Below are 19,188 nucleotides of genomic sequence, written 5' to 3'. Positions count from 1 at the left end.
AACATTTCTGATATAAAAAACCTGAATGATGAATATAATACATTATGCTTATTCGAGAAATTGGAAATACAAATCACACACTATATTTATTTTACAAAACCTCTATTTTGTTGAATTTTAGGGCTAATTTATCTTTTGGTGATGTAAATTGATAATGCAATAATCTGTTTATGTGTCTGAGTTGTAAGAAACGTTGAAGGACTATTCAGATATTTTACTCATCTTGCTTTTCCCAGTGATGCTTGCTCCCCTCCCCAACTCACTGCCAAATGATTATACTGCTGTGGAGTCTAGCTGTACATCATCCTGACCCTTTCTGCTTCTGTTTCCTCCTCTGCTGAGGCAGAGTAATGAATGAGAACCCAGGAAAGCTTTTAAAAAACTATATTCTGTGTATATGGAAAGAGAGTGTACAGACACTGATTGCTATTCTAGCAACTTTATGAAAATATAAATCATTTATTACACAGCAAAACACTGAGAAAACAGCGACTGTGACATCTGAGAATTACAATTCCTGAGAATTATTCCTGAGAATTACAAATGGGGTTTTTGCTTGACTCTGATAAACCAAACTAACATGATTTCTGGGAGAAAGAGATTACTTTAAGCAGTCTCACACACTGGGCTTAGTAGACATGAGAAATGTCTTTCCTAATGAACATTCTACTGATGAATAGCCTAAGGACAGTTTTTCTAAATAATATATTACATCTCATAAAATTAATTTGGGAAATTTATTTTTACAGATTTTTCTATTTGAATCTAGTTATATCATACACGTTGCATTAAGCATACAACCTGTGCAAAGCGTGTAAATAAATAATTAAAAATCAAGTATTTTCTTACAGTATGAGTAGGCAAAAATACCGCAAACAACTAGGTTTTTATGTACTTACCATTAAGTTGTGTATGAGCTCTTTGGTGCTCTACAAACATTTCTTAGTATATATTTTACCAAAATCCCATATCAAATGTTAAGTTTTCTTTTAATAGATGCATAGTCTTTTGTAGGTCATTATCATAAGTTAAAAAACAATATGCATTCTATGAAAAAAAGTCAATAACAAGATTTGGTTTTCTGGCCTAAGAAGTCAGAGTTTACCTACTCTGCCTTCTTCACACAACTGCACATCCCATTTCTTTCACCATATGCATCCTTCACCTTTCCCATTAAGTGCTTATTTAAAATCCTGTTTATAAATTTTCTTTTGCTTCACACAAATTCCACATGATTTCATTTGTTCCAGTTATGACACTGCCTTTTAATCACAAGTGAAGAGAGTGCAGAAAGAACCTTTCCTGATGGGGAAGACAAGAAAGTCACAAGGGGTCAGTGGACCTTCAGAAAGAGGGCAGGGTCAAAGAAAGCAATGTCAAAGGTTGTGCCAAAACATGTCTGAAAGAAATCCACTGGAACTGATACATGGTTGATTATTTATGGCTTTTGACAGAGCAGCTTTAGTAGTGAGCTAAATGCAAAGCACACACACACACACACACACACACACACACACACATATAGTCTTTAAACAATACAAAACTATATGTCTATGTAAAGCATGTACATATATATTCTTGAAACACTTTTTCAGGGAAGAGTCAGTATAATGAGAGATTAATGATGCAAGAAAAGAGAAGGTATGATTGACAGTGAAGTCTAAATTTGATATGAATAACAATAAGCCAACAGAAAATAAGGTGAATGCAATATTTTTTGTGGGTCTTCTATATATTTAATAATTTCACATTCATTTCATCAAATCCTAAAGTGCTCTATGAGGAATTATTTTTTCCAAGGATGCAAACTTAGTTTTTGATGAAGTTAGGTTTAAAATCCAGACCTGGCTGAATTCCAAGACTCTAGGAGTAAAGGAAAATGGAAAATTTGACAATAAAGCAAAAAGATTTAAGGGAGTTTACATAGCATGTTTAGAGCTGCAGAGTTAGGGCATCAAAACTGGGTCTGAGGACTTGGAGAAGAGAAAAACTCTGTGATAGCCAGATTTTTGAAAGAGACTCCCAAGTAGTTTCAAGCACAAAACTGACACATAAATTTATAATGCATGCAGTCAAGTGCAATTATGTGACTTATTCTAGTTTCTTCAATTCTAACAGAACAGAACATCAATATTGAATAAAAGCCAGAATTCCAAAATTCATACTAGTTGGGCCTATTAAAATATATGCTGAAGACAAGCAGTAGGGCTGTCTATGAAGTCTCCGAAACTAAACTTTAAAAAAATTCCAAGTATAGGAAATATGACCAATTATTTTATTTACCATATGGGACCTAGTTAAGTATATGATTGGGAAAATGAAATAAGACAAGTCTTTCAATTGGACACCAACCTTCTGTATCATCAACGAGAAAAATACATGCTGAGCACCTTTAGTGTACCCGATGGTGGGAGGGGAGGAGAGCCCACTATCCATCACGAGCTTCTAGACTTATAAGAAAGGAAAAACTACATAAGCAAAGCGGGATATGCTGCCATTTAAACTAAATTATATAACACTGATATATACTGAATTAAATGGAACAATCTACTTGTAAAATACTGAGAGTGAACACAGTGGTGGAAGGAAAAAGATATTTTCTGGATATTGTTTCTAAGATAAGTGAACACCTGTCTCCAATTCCATAGCTGGCCAACGAGGAGAATGTACTTTTCCTTTTCTATTTACACATTGATGTAATCATTTTGTTAAGGGTTTTAAATGGATGGGAATGGATGGGGTGACATATGTGAGCTAATACAAGCAAATATTATTTATATGTTTGCTTAAAGTACAGACTAGTCTTGTACACTTTATCTTAAATCTCAAAGCACCTCAATCTGAGGCCAAGTTCCAGTTTGTTTTCAACTTTTCATGCACGTTTTATTTAAGAGATAAGTTTCTGAAGACTGAATCAATCATCAATGTCACTATTTACTATTTAAAATGTCCTGGGCTTTCCTTATGAATAATGCTAAGCAAATCGTTGTTCATATGCAGTTGTGAATTTAAGTACCAAATCTTTTGCCATTTTCCCATTTACTTTTCATGTTAATTCTCTCAGGTGATATTGTTAGAAACTGAAAAATGAGTAGATATTTGAAAGACTTTATGGATTATAGGAATATATGCTATTATTATCCAGTAATAGCACTGAAAACATAAATGAAGTACAGATGATAATTACATAACTTTATCAAAACATGAAAGCTATTCATTCATAATGAAGAGGCTCTATTCATAGACTGTGTATAAATTATTAACCTCTCAAATAAAAAATGTCATGAAGCAATGTAAGAAATGTGATTTCAGGCCCCCTTCTTCTCCTACTCTCCTCCTTCTCTCCTTTCTCTTCCTCCCCTCCTTCCTCATTCTTCTCTTTATCTTTATCCTCCTCCTTCATATACCTAACAATAAGACATGGGTGCCATTTGGTTTATGAATCCTTGCTAATGCTTTTGTGTTTTCTCTGTATTTTTCTAAAATCATAACTGCTTTTTTCCTTCTACCCACTTTATTCAGTGATGACCCAAATCACTGTATTGTAACTCCCTGTGAAATTCTAAAATGAGCAATGTTTTATTGATGGGGGATTAGGAAGTACTGAGCAAATCAGTAAATTAGTTAGGAGCAAAATATGTTGGAATTTAAAAATAGATATTTCTTCAGTAGAAGTGTAGTCCACTAGTAGATTGTAAACCTCAAACTTAAAAATATCTGCTCTTTTAAACTATTCTGAAACAATAGTTCATGAAAAATTTGAATGCATTTGTGATGATCTTAGATTTATCAGAATCTAAGTCATTATAACACTGAAGTGATATAGAGGCTTTTAAAGCAACAGTAAAGTATTTTAGTAGTATAATGAGATTCCATTTTTCTCCATCAGGTTTACATATACTCTTTAAAATACTTAAATAACAGTATTTAGAATAGATAGTGTCTTTTTTATTATACTTTAAGTTCTAGGGTACATGTGCACAACACACAGGTTTCTTACATATGTATACATGTGCCATGTTGGTGTGCTGCACCCATTAACTCGTCATTTACATTAGATATATCTCCTAATGCTATCTCTCCCCCCTCCTACAACCCCATGACAGGCCCTGGTATGTGATGCTTCCCTTCCTGTGTCCAAGTGTTCTCATTGTTCAATTCCCACCTATGGGTGAGAACATGCAGTGTTTGGTTTTTTGTCCTTGCGATAGTTTGCTGAGCATGATGGTTTCCAGCTTCATCCATGACAGTGTCAACATCTGGTTATCTAGCATACCTTCACTAAGAAGATATGACTTCCAAATTTATTTTAGATAAAATTGATAATTAGAAGAATAATTTATGTGTCATATAAATTGACAGGAAACATTTTTCCATGAGGGTCAAAATATAATACATATGTTTCATTTTCTTAACTACACATTTGCAAAAAGGCCTTCGTAGCTTGCAAAATTATTGTATATAAAATTATCCATGGTCATGAAAACGCATTGACAGATCTGTTGGCACTTGCAACAGCTACAGTCAATTCCTTACTGACAGCAGAACATTCACAAAATAATTGATCTATCTTAACTATAATGGTAACATTTACTGTAGACATTCAGGCAGAAATAACAGCTTACAAAGATACTATAGAAAATTATGTAACATATTTCACACAAGAATTATCAAGTATAACTGAAAAATTAGAATGCAGCGACTATGAAAAAGTGATTGTCACCTAGATACAATGATAGCAATCAAATTCTATCAGTGCTGTTATTGCAGGAGCAGAGGTATAAATACTGAGAGGGTGTAAGAGAAAAAAATTATATCCCACATCCATCAAACCTCACAACCTACCATTGTACTTACTTTCATATCTACTGTCATCATTATGTATTATTTTGTTACTTATGGAGCACCTGAAGTGTGCATGGGATTGCATCTGTCAAAAGCTGAGTCTTTACTGGAGAGCAAGAAGTGGAAGAATGACTTTTTGAAAATCAGGGATTATTTTAGAAAGCATCCCTAGATGCTAGGACTTCCAGGGAAAATTTTAACCCAGTGTACCAGTGGCTAAAAATTAAAGACTAGAGTTGTATAGAGTTAAAGACAGGCATCTAAAATGTATTAAATAACAGTATTAATGGAAAATATCCAAGGCTGAATTGACTTACTGACTTACCCGAGATAGATACCATGCTGCCCTATTCAATGCCTGCATACAGTGAACAATTATGAAAATGAATGCCCTCATCAGATAAAGCATGATAACTAGTTAAAAACTAGCATATATGACAATCACTGTCTAAAATCCTTCCAGCAATAAAAATAATGGTTATTTCTGATTTGAAGGACATAAGACAAAAAATTAGTAGTTTATTAATTTTATCATAATACTTCATGTTCTATATTTATTTTAAATATACTCTCTGGAGATCTCAAATACCAATGATTGTTTCTGAAGTCCAATATTAATTAGATTGGCTTAATCTGACAATCAGAATAAATGCTAAAATAGCCAGAAGCTTACACGATTTACATATTCTATATTAACTCTTCCTTGACAACAAAATTATTTGTTTTAAATACTCAAGAACAAATTTTGATAATTTACCAGCATAATCATTGTCCCATTATATTTTCCAAAGAGCCATCAGAGTATAATTCACTTTCTGGAGCAAAATGTGCATATCTTTGTTACAACCAGAAAAACAATTGCTTTTCTAAACATGATTATGGAAACACAAAGTGTGTTTTATGTACTGAGATAGTATCCCCTCCTTCTTAAAATCTTCTTTGGTTACATTCTTACAAAACTAACATTCTTCAAAAAGTGTTCTGAAATTTGGGGCTTCAACCTTCATAAGACAGAACTGGGACTTAACAGGGAGAAGGAGAAGGAATCACATAACGAAAACAAATTTAAGCAACATAAATTAACTTTTTATTGGGTAGACTTTTTGAATTATTATCAAATTGTTTTTCTGCAACCTAACAATTATTGATATGTTTTCATGTGCCTAATAGTGCCTTATCTAGAGTCTTAAAGAAAACGGTAAAGGTAATAGGTTTTTTCTTCTTACAGTCTCTTCTACAATATCAAACAGAATATACAGAGATATAATTTAAAAAAAAAACTTACTGAAAAGTCTTCAAAGATTTTCTTGAGTTCTTTGTGACCATGCCTTTCAGCAATATGTGCGGGGTCTGAACCCTCCATATTTTTCATCTTAGATGCCCAGGTTGCTCCTGAACATTGAAGCAAATGAATAGCCAGGTTCTTTAAGCCAAATTTTGCTGCACAGTGGAGAAGAGTTGGAAGTTCTTTGAAATGAGTATCTGTAAGCATAAGAAGTAGTAGGATTTAATGTTTTCATTTTATTGGCAATCTCATTAAAAGGTCTAACACTATCTGCTCCTAAAAGTAATTCCCATAAAGCACAGCAGACTTTTTGTGTAAGAAACTATGAATAGTTCTAGCAATTTAGAATCTTCCCCTCACTCAATTACCTATATTAAAATAAATATAAACTAATATTCTCACTAGCATTAATACACCAATCTTACTTGTGAGGTAAGTTTAATTTAAAAAGCCACATTAACCTCTTAAATGAAAAAAAAAGAAAGAAAAACATGCTGTAATAACTCCTTTTGAATGTACTTAGACATTAACCAAACGCTAAATAACGAAATTCTGCAAGTTCATCTATAAAATAATTTTATATTCTACCTCCTTGCTTAGTTTGCTTCCTTCCAAAGTTGAAATGAACATGAAATTCTTTGAGGGGTTATATTAGATTTCTATATAAAATTTTTCTTTCAAAAACTAACTGCATCAGAAAATACAGGTGAGTGCTTTTATAAATAACTTCAGTGTGGAAATTTCCATCTGGATTTTACAACTTTTTTATCAATGTCTTAGAGTTTGATTTTTCATAATTATTAACTATCAATTAGAAGACATTTATTAATTTTATATCACTGTAAAATGATGAATGCAACCTGTATCCCAATGACAAACAAAATAAAACACAAACGAATGATGGTTTGTTATTATTCTATACTTTTGCACTTAGCTGAAAAAAAGTTATAGAAATTACACACCAACATAATAGCTGTGGCATTATCAGAAGTAAGGTGAAGTCTTATAGCAACAGAATCAAAGGAATCAAAACCAAAGTCAATTGTCTTCCAGCAAACTTTTAAAGCAATGGAAAACAGCCATCTCATTGCTTTTTTGAAAACTGTCAATTTGCTTTAATCATCTTAGTTCATACACTATGTAGTTATTTTCTTAAATGCACACATTTACTTTGCAAACAATTTACAGTCTGACTTGTTAGGTTAAAATAATAGATTTGTTTAGGAGATACAATAAACGTTTGGAATGTGTTTAATCTACAGTGTACATTTGTTTCATTTCATGGCAATTTTCATTTAATTAATCTAGATTAACTGTATCTGTTTTTATTACCAAGGTGTAAATAGAGAAGCCATAATTCAAACCAAGGTGTGGCAAATTTACTTTTCATTTTCTTCTAGACCAAATAAATTTTTAGTTTTCAGTTGTTTCAGCCAATGTCTTTCAAACAGTAATTTCATGAGAATAGAATAAAATGTCTGGGGGAAATTTTTTAAAGAGAAGTCCAATGTCATTTGTTTTACAAATACAAATAAACAGGTGAATTAGCACATAGCAAAGAAATCAAGTCATACATTTGTTTGTGCAGAGCTGCTCCTAAACTTTCTGAGGCAGTCTCTACAAAGATGGCTGATAATTAAATTGAAGTAATCAAACCAACGATTTCAAAAGATTAACCTAGCCCACTAGAATAATAAAATGAAAATATACTCAAGTTTAGAATATAAGCATTAAACAAGAATTTAACGGTAAGATGAGTATTAAAACTGGAAATTCATGATGATGCAATCCATTTGTTCTCATAAATCATTATCTGGAATAGTAAATATTCATTTAGAGTAGAATGACCACTTTGGGGTGGCTACTTTGGGGCAAAACAATAAAGCACACAATAAAGAAAGATTAAAAATCAGGAAATCTGCATTCTAATCCCAGCTCAGCCACTAAATCTGTGGTTCTTAAGAATTCATCTTGTGGACCTCAGTTTCCTAATTTATGAAATGAAAGGGTTGGGGGTCAAAATTATAGAACTTCTGATATTCTTCTGGGCTTGATGCCATGCCACAAATGCTTTAAGCCAAGAAACTCTCTGGAAGGTAATTTTTCCTGGGTTTTAATCAGACACCAATTAGACTAGGGAAGGTAGCTGCAAAGTTGAAAAAATGTAACAATTTTCATTCCTTTCATAATAGTATTTGAAATCTGATGAAATGTTATTATTTCTGTGGATCTGTAAAAACAGAGCATTGCTGTGTTTATGAAACTTTTTGCTCTCTGACAGGAGAACCATTATGTAACATGTGAGGTGTCACTCTTCCAATCCTGTCAAAAGATTAGACATATAATTCTATTTGGAATTTTAAGAAACAAAAAAATGCTGCCAAGGTTATCATGCTTCTAAAACCTTGATAATGTAAACAAAATGCACAAGGGAAATAGTCCATCAAAGCCCTATGCTACAGTTTTGTTGTTACCTCTCATATTACATAAAATATCGCAGTGGAAAATTCACAAGTAGATACATACTTTACTATTAAACTCAATATTGAATCTACCTCATTAACTGTTGTAATTGAATTCTTGTTACTAAAATATTCTCTTAAATAAGAGAAAAAATTAGAATTTACATCTACTTGGTATTTCTCTTGTTAATTGTCTCAAGAAACTTCATACATGATACTCTTTCTTTCAAATGTTTTAGTTGAATAGGTTATGTCCTAATCTGCATAATATTCAAATGAGTCTTAATTTCTTCTTGCTAAATAAACTTCAAAATAATGCCTTTTATTACTTAAATACCAAAATTCTAAAACTTAATATTTATCTCTCATGAGAAGCAATATAATGTAGCACTTAAGCATTAGGACTTTGGAGCCAGATTGTATGCATCAAACCTATAAAATTTAATTTAATTCTAGTATTTAGTCATAGTGTCATTTGCACAAGCTACTTGAACTTATGCATCTTATTTTTCTCAATATTCAATTGGTGACCATAACATCTACTCAATCAGTTATTAAACCTATGTCCAATGTATTCTTCCATGCAAATAAGTACTGTTGGTCCTCATTATTTGGGAATTCTGTTTATGCAAATTCATTTACTCACTAAAATTTGTTTGTAACACCTTAAGGCACTTTCCCAGTCATTTGCAGACATATGTATAGCAATGAAAAATTTGAGTCACCCAGAGCACACATTCCCAGCTGGGGTCAAACAAGGCAACCATATGCCTTCTTATTTCAGCTCTCGAACTGTAAACAAATGTCCTGTTTGCAGTCCATTTGGTGCCACAACTGTCACAGTTTTTGTGGTTTATTTTGGTGAATTAGCTGTTTAAAATGGCCCCCAAGTACAGTGCTGAAGTGCTGTGTAGTATTTCTAAGCACTTGAAAGCGGTGGCACGCCTTATGAAGAAAATATATGTATTAGATAAATTCATTCAGGCCTGAGTTACAGTGTTGATGGTGAGTTCACTTTGAATCAACAGTGTATATTAAATAAGGTATTCTTAAACAGAAACACACATAAAGCAAGGTTATGTATCAATTGGTTGATCAAAACATTGTGACCAGAAGCTCACAGGAACCTAACCCTATAACTCTCCTAGGAACAAAGGTTCAGCATTGACTTATTCAATTACTTTATAGAACATAACTACTGCAAATAATGAGACTCAAGTGCATTTTAAAGCAATCTAGAGGCCCCTTTTAATTTTGGAGAGGGAGTTCAAAACTGGTTTCCCATTGCAGCATGGCCAGTTATTTTCTGACTTATGGTGCCTTATTTTCTTTGCTCCTCCATACAGTCAGGGAGGCTCTGAAAGAAGCTATGGCCCCTGTGTACTGCTCCTCGGGGTGAGGCCAGAAAAGCTGTGGAGCTGGGGGAGGCAACTGTGACCATTCAAGTCTATGACTTATGAGAGCTTCTCCTGGGCTATCTCTGTGTTCTGGGCCCACTCAGTTAAAATCCAAACTGGGAATGGTTAGAATCCACTTCCACAACCATCTTGCAAGTAGAAAGAAAGAGCAGTTCTAGAGCCTTGATTCTCTGCTGTTTATTCTTATTTTCAGGCATAGACAAACAACAGGAAAAACTTGGGATAAAGATGAATAGTTACTCTGTTGTTCTCAGATAATTTCTTTGAAAGACTGTACATTTGAAAATTTTTGATAGAAATTCTTCATTTTGTTGAATTGTATGCTTAAGATTTGAAAGTTTTGTAAAATTGTAAAAATTGAGTTCTAGAATGTCAATATTCTGTCATCCAAAGGACCTGCATGATGAGTTGACAAGTATGAGAAATAAATGGAGCATGTCATCTCAAACCCAGAAGGGACTCATTGCTTTCTGAATATCCTAGTGGATGGAATCCACCCTAAAATTAGCAGCAGTAATGATAGGAGGAGGAGGAAAAGGAAGAAGAAAATATAGTGGTTAACAAATGGAATTGGAGAGGTGGGGGTTTCAGATACCTAGTGGCAGATTGAGCAAGAGAAGAGCAACAGAACAAGGATGTGGCAGGTGGTGAAAGATGCTCTGATTTCAGAAAAAGAGTCTTTGAGGACACACTATGAAGTGCCTTCTTATCTAGGGCTGTGGGCTAGGGATCGCCAGAGAGAAGTAGGCAATGAGCAAAACAAGGTTGAAGCAGGGCTTAAGGCCACAGACGAACAGCCTGGGAGCTTGGGGTCCATGTGTGGAGGTAATTCTAGGAAGCAAAGGGAGATGTGAAGTGTTTGTTAGAGGTTTCTAGAATTGATATCAAATAAAATTAAATCTCACAATATTTAAATACGTTTATTTTCCATTTTCTACTAGAAAGCCCAGACAATGTTAAGGCAATAAAAAGAGCTGGACAGTTTCCTGTTTATCCAATCCATCCAATCTGCAGCTAAACTCTGGTTAAAATAAGAAGCCTCTAGAAATTTTATTTCTATACAAATGTGTTTGCATTCTTTTCCTCTACATTCATTAAAAAAAATTCATTTTGAAAATTACCAACTTTGTCTCTGCTGTGTCTTGATAAGACAAGAACCAAGAACCAGGAAAAGATCCAGGAAAAGTTGAACAGTAAAAGTGCACAAACCAGATGGGCTGGGATGGGATCAGATGCTTGGGCACTCTAGCACAGGGCCATGGCTTACAGGTAGAATGCTACCTATTGGCCTTTATATGGGTTTCACATAGACATTCAAGAAATCAGGGCCACAAAGCAGTAAATCAACATGTCGGCCAAGGAAACTTTACTTCATTAGTAAGGACTATTTCATCATTTTAAAAGGAATTCCTTTTAGTCTTGAGCACTGGAGTCATTCTTTTAAAATATTAAATGATTTGATAATAAAATGCACAAAGACAAGGAAGTAAATCTAGGAAATCTTTTGGGCAGTAAAAGGAGTGGGGAGAACTTAAGACGCCTTTGGAAGCACTGCCATACGTATTATAGGGACAAAATGAAAATGGAATATGAGAATGATTAGGGAAACCCCTAAGTGCCAACCTGCCCTGCATATTTCAGACCTGCCAATATTTATATTTTATATTTATATATTTATTAATATATATTATGTATATATGTAATAATTTAATCTATATATTCAATACATATTTTACATATATGTTATAGAGATTTATTATAGATAATATATATTTCTATGAACCTATCTCTATCTATCTTTCAACACACATATACACACACATTTTATTGGTTTCTCTTGAGAACCCTGACCAATACAGTGAGGTAGATGCTGTGGCGGCTTTGGCAAACCATAACTTACAGAAAGAAGGCATAAAAACAAATTCTACATCTAAGTCTCTTTCCTTTTCAGAATAATATAATGAGAGTTTTCAAACCTTAAGATTTTTAAAAATAACTATTTGGTAATGGCAGAATCCAGTAAGCAAATGGGTCCTTTTAGAAAGGGGAGGGAGGTGTTTTTAGGGTGGATTAATAATAGAGTGTGGTATACAGTGGTTTCTGAACCTCTCTAGAATTTCAAAGAATTTCAGACGTTTGAGGATCATTACTGCGTAACAACTGCAAAAGTAAGAGGAAGTTTCCTAAGTCATAACTTATTCAAGACATTAATTAAAAAGCCCATTCTGCCCCACCTCCCCTGTGTGTGTGTGTATGTGTGTGTGTGTTTCTAATTGAGGCCAACCCATGCATACATTTTCCTAATTAAAATGAATGGATATTAGAGAGCCTATTTCCTGTTATCAGTTACTAATAGATACTATTTATGTTTCTTTTCCTAACTCTATGATATAATTATAGATGCTTATTACTGTTGACCCTGAAAAACCTACAATTTGTGTGTTGGCCCAGAGAAGACAAACATATGTGCCTTGGTACTTGAGCACAGACAGTTCAGTGCAGCATATTCAGAAGGCACACATGCCAATTTTTCATTCTGCTAATAGCAGATGCCATGAATAAGAAGAACAAAATAAAATGAAAAACAAAACCATGACAATCTAAATTGCTGCCTTAGTCCAACAAACAAGAATCATTTTATTTGGGGAGCTCAAATATTACTAATTTGTATCTATTGATACCAGGGTTTTATTTTAGTCTATGGTTAACCTGGTTACCATTAGCTAAGTAATTAATATAATAAATTTTTACTGAGCACTAGATATTCTTCTAGGGACTGGGAATTAATCTGTGAACCAAATGGGGCTTCTTCCTAAAGGGCAGTATTTACCCATAAAGACAAAATGGCTGATATGTAGGAAATCATATACTAGGAAACAAAAATTACAATGTTTCTAGGATTGCAAAAATAATGAAAAGAGTATCTGAGGTTATTTCAAACTTGTTGTTTTAAGTTATTCATTGTAATAGTAATTTATATAATTAGGCAGGAAAACTTGAGAGTCCTTCCTTTAAATTTAAGATAATCTGCCCTGTAAAGTTTCCTCTGACTGTTCTCTTTCTTTTGCGCTCCAATGACACCCCGAGCTCATGCTCACTATAGTGTACCGAGGCACAGTCGTCCGGGGACTAGCAAAGTGGCCACTGGAGCTAGGCTGCCTGGATCCCAGTCCCAGCTCTGCCACTTACCATATGGGCAAAGTATGCAACTTCTCATCTGTAAAGTGGAGATTAAAATGGTACCTACCTCAGGATCATTGTGAGGAAGTAAATAACAACATAAGTAAAGTGCTTAGACCTGTTTGACAGAGTAAGCAAAACGCATGTTAAGTACTATGTGTAGGGCACACACTGTATTCATGGCACTTATTTTTGTAGTTCTGTTTTCTCGTTCCTTGGCTTCTGTGCCCTCTGAGAGTGTGGGCTGTGTCCTGTTTATCCCACATTCTTCTACTTCCCTTCAGTATCTAGAAGAGTACCTACTATGAAGTGGAGTATATTAAAGTTTTTGTAAGCATTTCTGAGGTTTTTTAAAAAAATGGTATGGGAAAACATATTTTTAGATGAACAGTCACTCTAAGACTACTTCATTCTGCACCCATGGCTTTTTTTTTTTTTTTTTTTCGAGACAGAGTCTAGCTCTGTCGCCCAGGCTGGAGTGCAATGGTGCGATCTTGGCTCACAGCAACCTCTGTCTCCCGGGTTCAAGTGATTCTCCTGCCTCAGCCTCCTGAGTAGCTGGGATTACAGGCATGCACCATCACACCAGGCTAATTTTCCTATTTTTAGTAGAGATGGGGTTTCTCCATGTTGGTCAGGCTGGTCTCAAACTCCCGACCTCAGGTGATCAGCCCGCCTCGGCCTCCCAAAGTGCTGGGATTACAGGCATAAGCCATCACGCACAGACTCTGCACCCATGATTTTAATTCAAGGACACAGAGTGATGGAATAAAAAATCTATCTTGACTTTAATTTGATATATGTCAATTTTACTTATGTACATAACAATGATGCCAATCAATTACTGTTCACTCAGTGGTTCTCATTGGTGATTCAGAGGAGTAGAATCAGCATCATATAAAAATTTGTGAGAAATGTAAATTCTTGTACCCAACCCAGATCTACCCTATCAGAAATGTGAAGAGAGATGGCAGCAATCTGAATTTTAACATATCCTTCAAGCGACTCTGAAGCCTGCTAAAGTTTGAGAACCATGGCATTAAATAAAAGAAAGAACAGGGGCTTGGTTCTAACAACTAAAAAAAAGTGGATAGACAAGAAAATTGGGGTTAACCTCACAGAGAGCTAAATAAAACTGCAAAGTGTACAAAGTAGTGGACTTTCTCTCCATTCTGTTCACAGTTTCTGTAAGAAAACTTCCCTCTTCTGTCATGGTTTACATATTTTAAAATACATTTTCAATAGAGTAAATGGAAAAGACTATAATAGAAATGAAAATTATGTGTATTATATTTGCCCCATGTCTTTTTACATTTTATGATGGTATGATTGACAAATAAAAATTATATATATTTAGTGTGTACAATGTGATATTTTTATATATGTTGTTGAGAGCAGGCCCCCCAAAATCTGGCCATAAACTGGCCCCAAAACTGGCAATAAACAAAATCTCTGCAGCATTGTAACATGTTCATAATGGCCCTAATGCCCACGCTGGAAGGTTGTAGGTTTACAGGAATGAGGGCAAGGAACACCTGGCCCACCCAGGGGAGAAAACCGCTTAAAGGCATTTTTTTTTTTGTTATACTTTAAGTTCTAGGGTACATGTGCACAACGTGCAGGTCTGTCACATATGTATACATGTGCCATGTTGGTGTGCTGCACCCGTTAACTCGACATTTACATTAGGTATATCTCCTAATGCTATCCCTCCTCCCTATCCCCACCCCACGACAGGCCCCAGTGTGTGATGTTCCTCTTCCTGTGTCCAAGTGTTCTCATTGTTCAATTCCCACCTATGAGTGAGAACGTGCAGTGTTTGGTTTTTTGTCCTTGCGATAGTTTGCTGAGAATGATGGTTTCCAGCTTCATCCATGTCCCTACAAAGGACATGAACTCATCCTTTTTATGGCTGCATAGTATTCCATGGTGTATATGTGCCACATTTTCTTAATCCAGCCTATCATTGATGGACATTTGGGTTGGTTCCTAGTCTTTGCTGCAGTAAGCATACGTGTGCATGTGTCTTTCTAGCAGCATGATTTATGATCCTTAGGGTATACACCCAGTAATGGGATGGCTGGGTCAAATAGCATTTCTAGTTCTAGATCCTTGAGGAATCACCACACTGTCTTCCACAATGGTCAAACCAGTTTACAGTCCCACCAACAGTGTAAAAGTGTTCCTGTTTCTCCACATCCTCTCCAGCACCTGTTGTTTCCTGACTTTTTAATGATTGCCATTCTAACTGGTGTGAGATGGTATCTCATTGTGGTTTTGATTTGCATTTCTCTGATGGCCAGTGATGATGACCATTTTTTCATGTGTCTGTTGGCTGCATAAGTTTTTTCTTTTGAGAAGTATCTGTTCATATCCTTTGCCCACTTTTTGATGGGGTTGTTTGTTTTTTTCTTGTAAATTTGTTTGAGTTCATTGTAGATTCTGGATATTAGCCCTTTGTCAGATGAGTAGGTTGCGAAAATTTTCTCCCATTCTGTAGGTTGCCTGTTCACTCTGATGGTAGTTTCTTTTGCTGTGCAGAAGCTCTTTAGTTTAATTAGATCCCATTTGTCAATTTTGGCTTTTGTTGCCATTGCTTTTGGTGTTTTAGATATGAAGTCCTTGCCCATGCCTATGTCCTGAATGGTATTGCCTAGGTTTTCTTCTAGGGTTTTTATGGTTTTAGGTCTCACATTTAAGTCTTTAATCCATCTTGATTGAATTTTTGTATAAGGTGTAAGGAAGGGATCCAGTTTCAGCTTTCTACATATGGCTAGCCAGTTTTCCCAGCACCATTTATTAAATAGGGAATCCTTTCCCCATTTCTTGTTTTTGTCAAGTTTGTCAAAGATCAGATGGCTGTAGATGTGTGGTATTATTTCTGAGGGCTCTGTTCCGTTCCACTGGTCTATATCTCTGTTTTGGTACCAGTACCATGCTGTTTTGGTTACTGTAGCCTTGTAGGATAGTTTGAAGTCAGGTAGTGTGATGCCTCCAGCTTTGTTCTTTTGGCTTAGGATTGACTTGGCAATGTGGGCTCTTTTTTGGTTCCATATGACCTTTAAAGAAGTTTTTTCCAATTCTGTGAAGAAAGTCATTGGTAGCTTGATGGGGATGGCATTGAATCTATAAATTACCTTGGGCAGTATGGCCATTTTCACGATATTGATTCTTCCTACCCATGAGCATGGAATGTTCTTCCCTTTGTTTGTGTCCTCTTTTATTTCATTGAGCAGTGGTTTGTAGTTCTCCTTGAAGAGGTCCTTCACATCCCTTGTAAGTTGGATTCCTAGGTATTTTATTCTCTTTGAGGTAACTGTGAATGGGAGTTCACTCATGATTTTGCTCTCTGTTTGTCTGTTATTGGTGTATAAGAATGCTTGTGATTTTTGCACATTGATTTTGTATCCTCAGACTTTGCTGAAGTTGCTTATCAGCTTAAGGAGATTTGGGGCTGAGATGATGGGGTTTTCTAAATATACAATCATGTCATCTGTAAACAGGGACAATTTGACTTCCTCTTTTCCTAATTGAATACCCTTTATTTCTTTCTCCTGCCTGATTGCCCTGGCCAGAACTTCCAACACTATGTTGAATAGGAGTGGTGAGAGAGGGCATCCCTGTCTTTTGCCAGTTTTCAAAGGGAATGCTTCCAGTTTTTCCCCATTCAGTATGATATTGGCTGTGGGTTTGTCATAAATAGCTCTTATTATTTTGAGATATGTTCCATTAATACCTAATTTATTGAGAGTTTTCAGCATGAAGTGCTGTTGAATTTTGTCAAAGGCCTTTTCTGTATCAATTGAGATAACCATGTGGTTTTTGTCTTTGGTTCTGTTTATATGCTGGATTACATTTACTGATTTGCATATGTTGAACCAGCCTTGCATCCCAGGGATGAAGCCCACTTGATCATGGTGGATAAGCTTTTTGATAAAGGCATTCTTAAGCCACAAACAATAGCATGAGCGATCTGTGCCTTAAGGACACGTTCCTGCTGCAGTTAACTAGCCCAACCTATTCCTTTAATTCAGCCCATCCCTTCATTTCCCATAAGGGATACTTTTAATTTAATATCTATGGAAGCAATGCTAAGGACTGGTTTGTTGTTAATAAATATGTGGGTAAATCTCTGTTCGGGGCTCTCAGCTCTGAAGGCTGTGGGACCCCTGATTTCCCACTTCACACCTGTATATTTCTGTGGGTGCATCTTTAATTCCTCTAGTGCCACTGGGTTAGGGTCTCCCCAACTGAGGTGGTCTTGGCAAATGGCGTCCATTGCGGTGGCGAGAATCCAAGTTGATGGGTCTCCAGAGCAACAGTTGGAACAGAAAACTAGCTGGAAGACACCCTAGTACTCTTAAAGCAATCCCCATGCTGAGTAAGAAGCGGAACTCAGAAGCATCAGGGTAACAACGGTACAGGTGTGGGGTCTGGTTCATTTCACTTTGGAACTTTTTCACACTGATGATGAGGAGGAATGAGAGTATAGCAAAGTAACAGAAGAGGTTACACAGCATGTTTATTTACCAGCTAAAGCTAAAGCGGCAAAGGAAGGGAGAGGTTCATCCCTACCCTTCTGCACCCCCTCCTTATTATTTGAAGAAAAAGACCCTCCAGATCTTTATTTTCCAGAGGACACTGGGCAAAAAGTGGTTGCCCCAGTGACTGTTTGAGCAGCGCCTTGAACGACTGCTCTTAGTTCTATTCAGGCAGGAATTCAGCAAGCTAGACGAGAGGGTGATTTAGAGGCTTGGCAGTTCCCTTTTAGAATATACCCCCCAGATCAACAGGGAAATATTATAGCTACATTTGAGCCCTTTTCTTTTAAATTACTCAAATAATTTCCACAAGCTATAAATCAGTATGGACCAGGTTCTCCTTTTGTAATGGGACTGTTAAACAATGTTGCTGTTTCCAGTTGGATGATTCCTAGTGACTGGGACACTCTTACACGAGCTTGTCTGATTCCTGCTCAGTTCTTACAATTTAAAACTTGGTGGGCAGATAAAGCTTCCATTCAGGCTGCTCGCAATGCCCAGGCCCAACCTCAAATTAATATAACTGCAGACCAACTTTTGGGGGTTGGCACCTGGGCTGGTTTAGATGCACAATTGGTCATGCAGGATGATGCCATAGAACAGCTTAGCAGAGTGTGCATTAAGGCTTGGGAAAAAAATCACTTCAAGTGAGGAACAATACCCTTCCTTTAGTGCTATAAAACAGGGACCAAGAGAACCATACATTGATTTTATAGTTCGGTTACAGGAGTCTCTTAAAAAGATGATTACAGATTCGGCTGCTCAGGATATAGTGCTGCAGTTATGAGCTTTCGACAATGCTAATCCCGCTTGCCAGGCTGCTCTGTGACCTATCAGAGGGAAAGCACATTTAGTTGATTATATCAAGGCCTGTGATGGTATCGGAGGCAATCTGCATAAAGCTACTCTGCTAGCACAGGCAATGGCAGGACTGAGGGTGGATAAAGGAAATACTCCATTTCCTGGGGCTTGTTTTAACTGTGGGAAGCACGGTCATACTAAAAAAGAATGTAGAAAAAATCAGCGAGTCAGGCTGCTAGATAGGGAAAAAAGAAAACTGCTGATCCTGAAATATGTCCAAAATGTAAAAAAGGAAAACATTGGGCTAATCAGTGTCACTCTAAGTTTGATAAAGATGGGAACCCGATTTCGGGAAACGCCATGAGGGGGCCGTCCCATTCTAAACGGGGGCATTTCCAGCTCAGGCCATTCCCTCACTCCCGTGCAATGTCTGTCCCCCACCACAGCCGGTAGTGCCGCAGTAGATTTATGCTGCACAAAAGCTGTGAGCCTTCTGCCTGGGGAACCCCCGCAAAAGGTCCCAACAGGAGTCTGTGGACCCTTGCCAGCAGGGACAACAGGATTACTTTTAGGAAAGTCTAGTTTAGGTTTAAAAGGGGTACAAATACATACAGGAGTCATTGATTCAGATTATAATGGAGAAATTCAAATTGTTG

At 36.0% G+C, this 19,188-nt stretch overlaps 1 protein-coding gene across 2 annotated transcripts in view; it reads right to left on the bottom strand.

Moving 5' to 3' along the window:
* The window catches only part of BANK1 (B cell scaffold protein with ankyrin repeats 1), a 289,852-nt gene that overhangs the window by 154,997 nt on the left and 115,667 nt on the right, over positions 1–19,188 (bottom strand). For both annotated transcript variants that reach the window (XM_019024929.4, XM_063705448.1), the window contains exon 7: positions 6,131–6,327. In XM_019024929.4, coding sequence (XP_018880474.4) covers positions 6,131–6,327 — 197 coding nt within the window. The remainder of the gene's footprint in view (positions 1–6,130; positions 6,328–19,188) is intronic.

Source organism: Gorilla gorilla, chromosome 3 (genome assembly GCF_029281585.2).
Source record: "Gorilla gorilla gorilla isolate KB3781 chromosome 3, NHGRI_mGorGor1-v2.1_pri, whole genome shotgun sequence".
NCBI lineage: Eukaryota > Metazoa > Chordata > Mammalia > Primates > Hominidae > Gorilla > Gorilla gorilla.
Note: the sequence above shows the minus strand (reverse complement) of the source record. Positions and strands in the feature narration are given on the sequence as shown.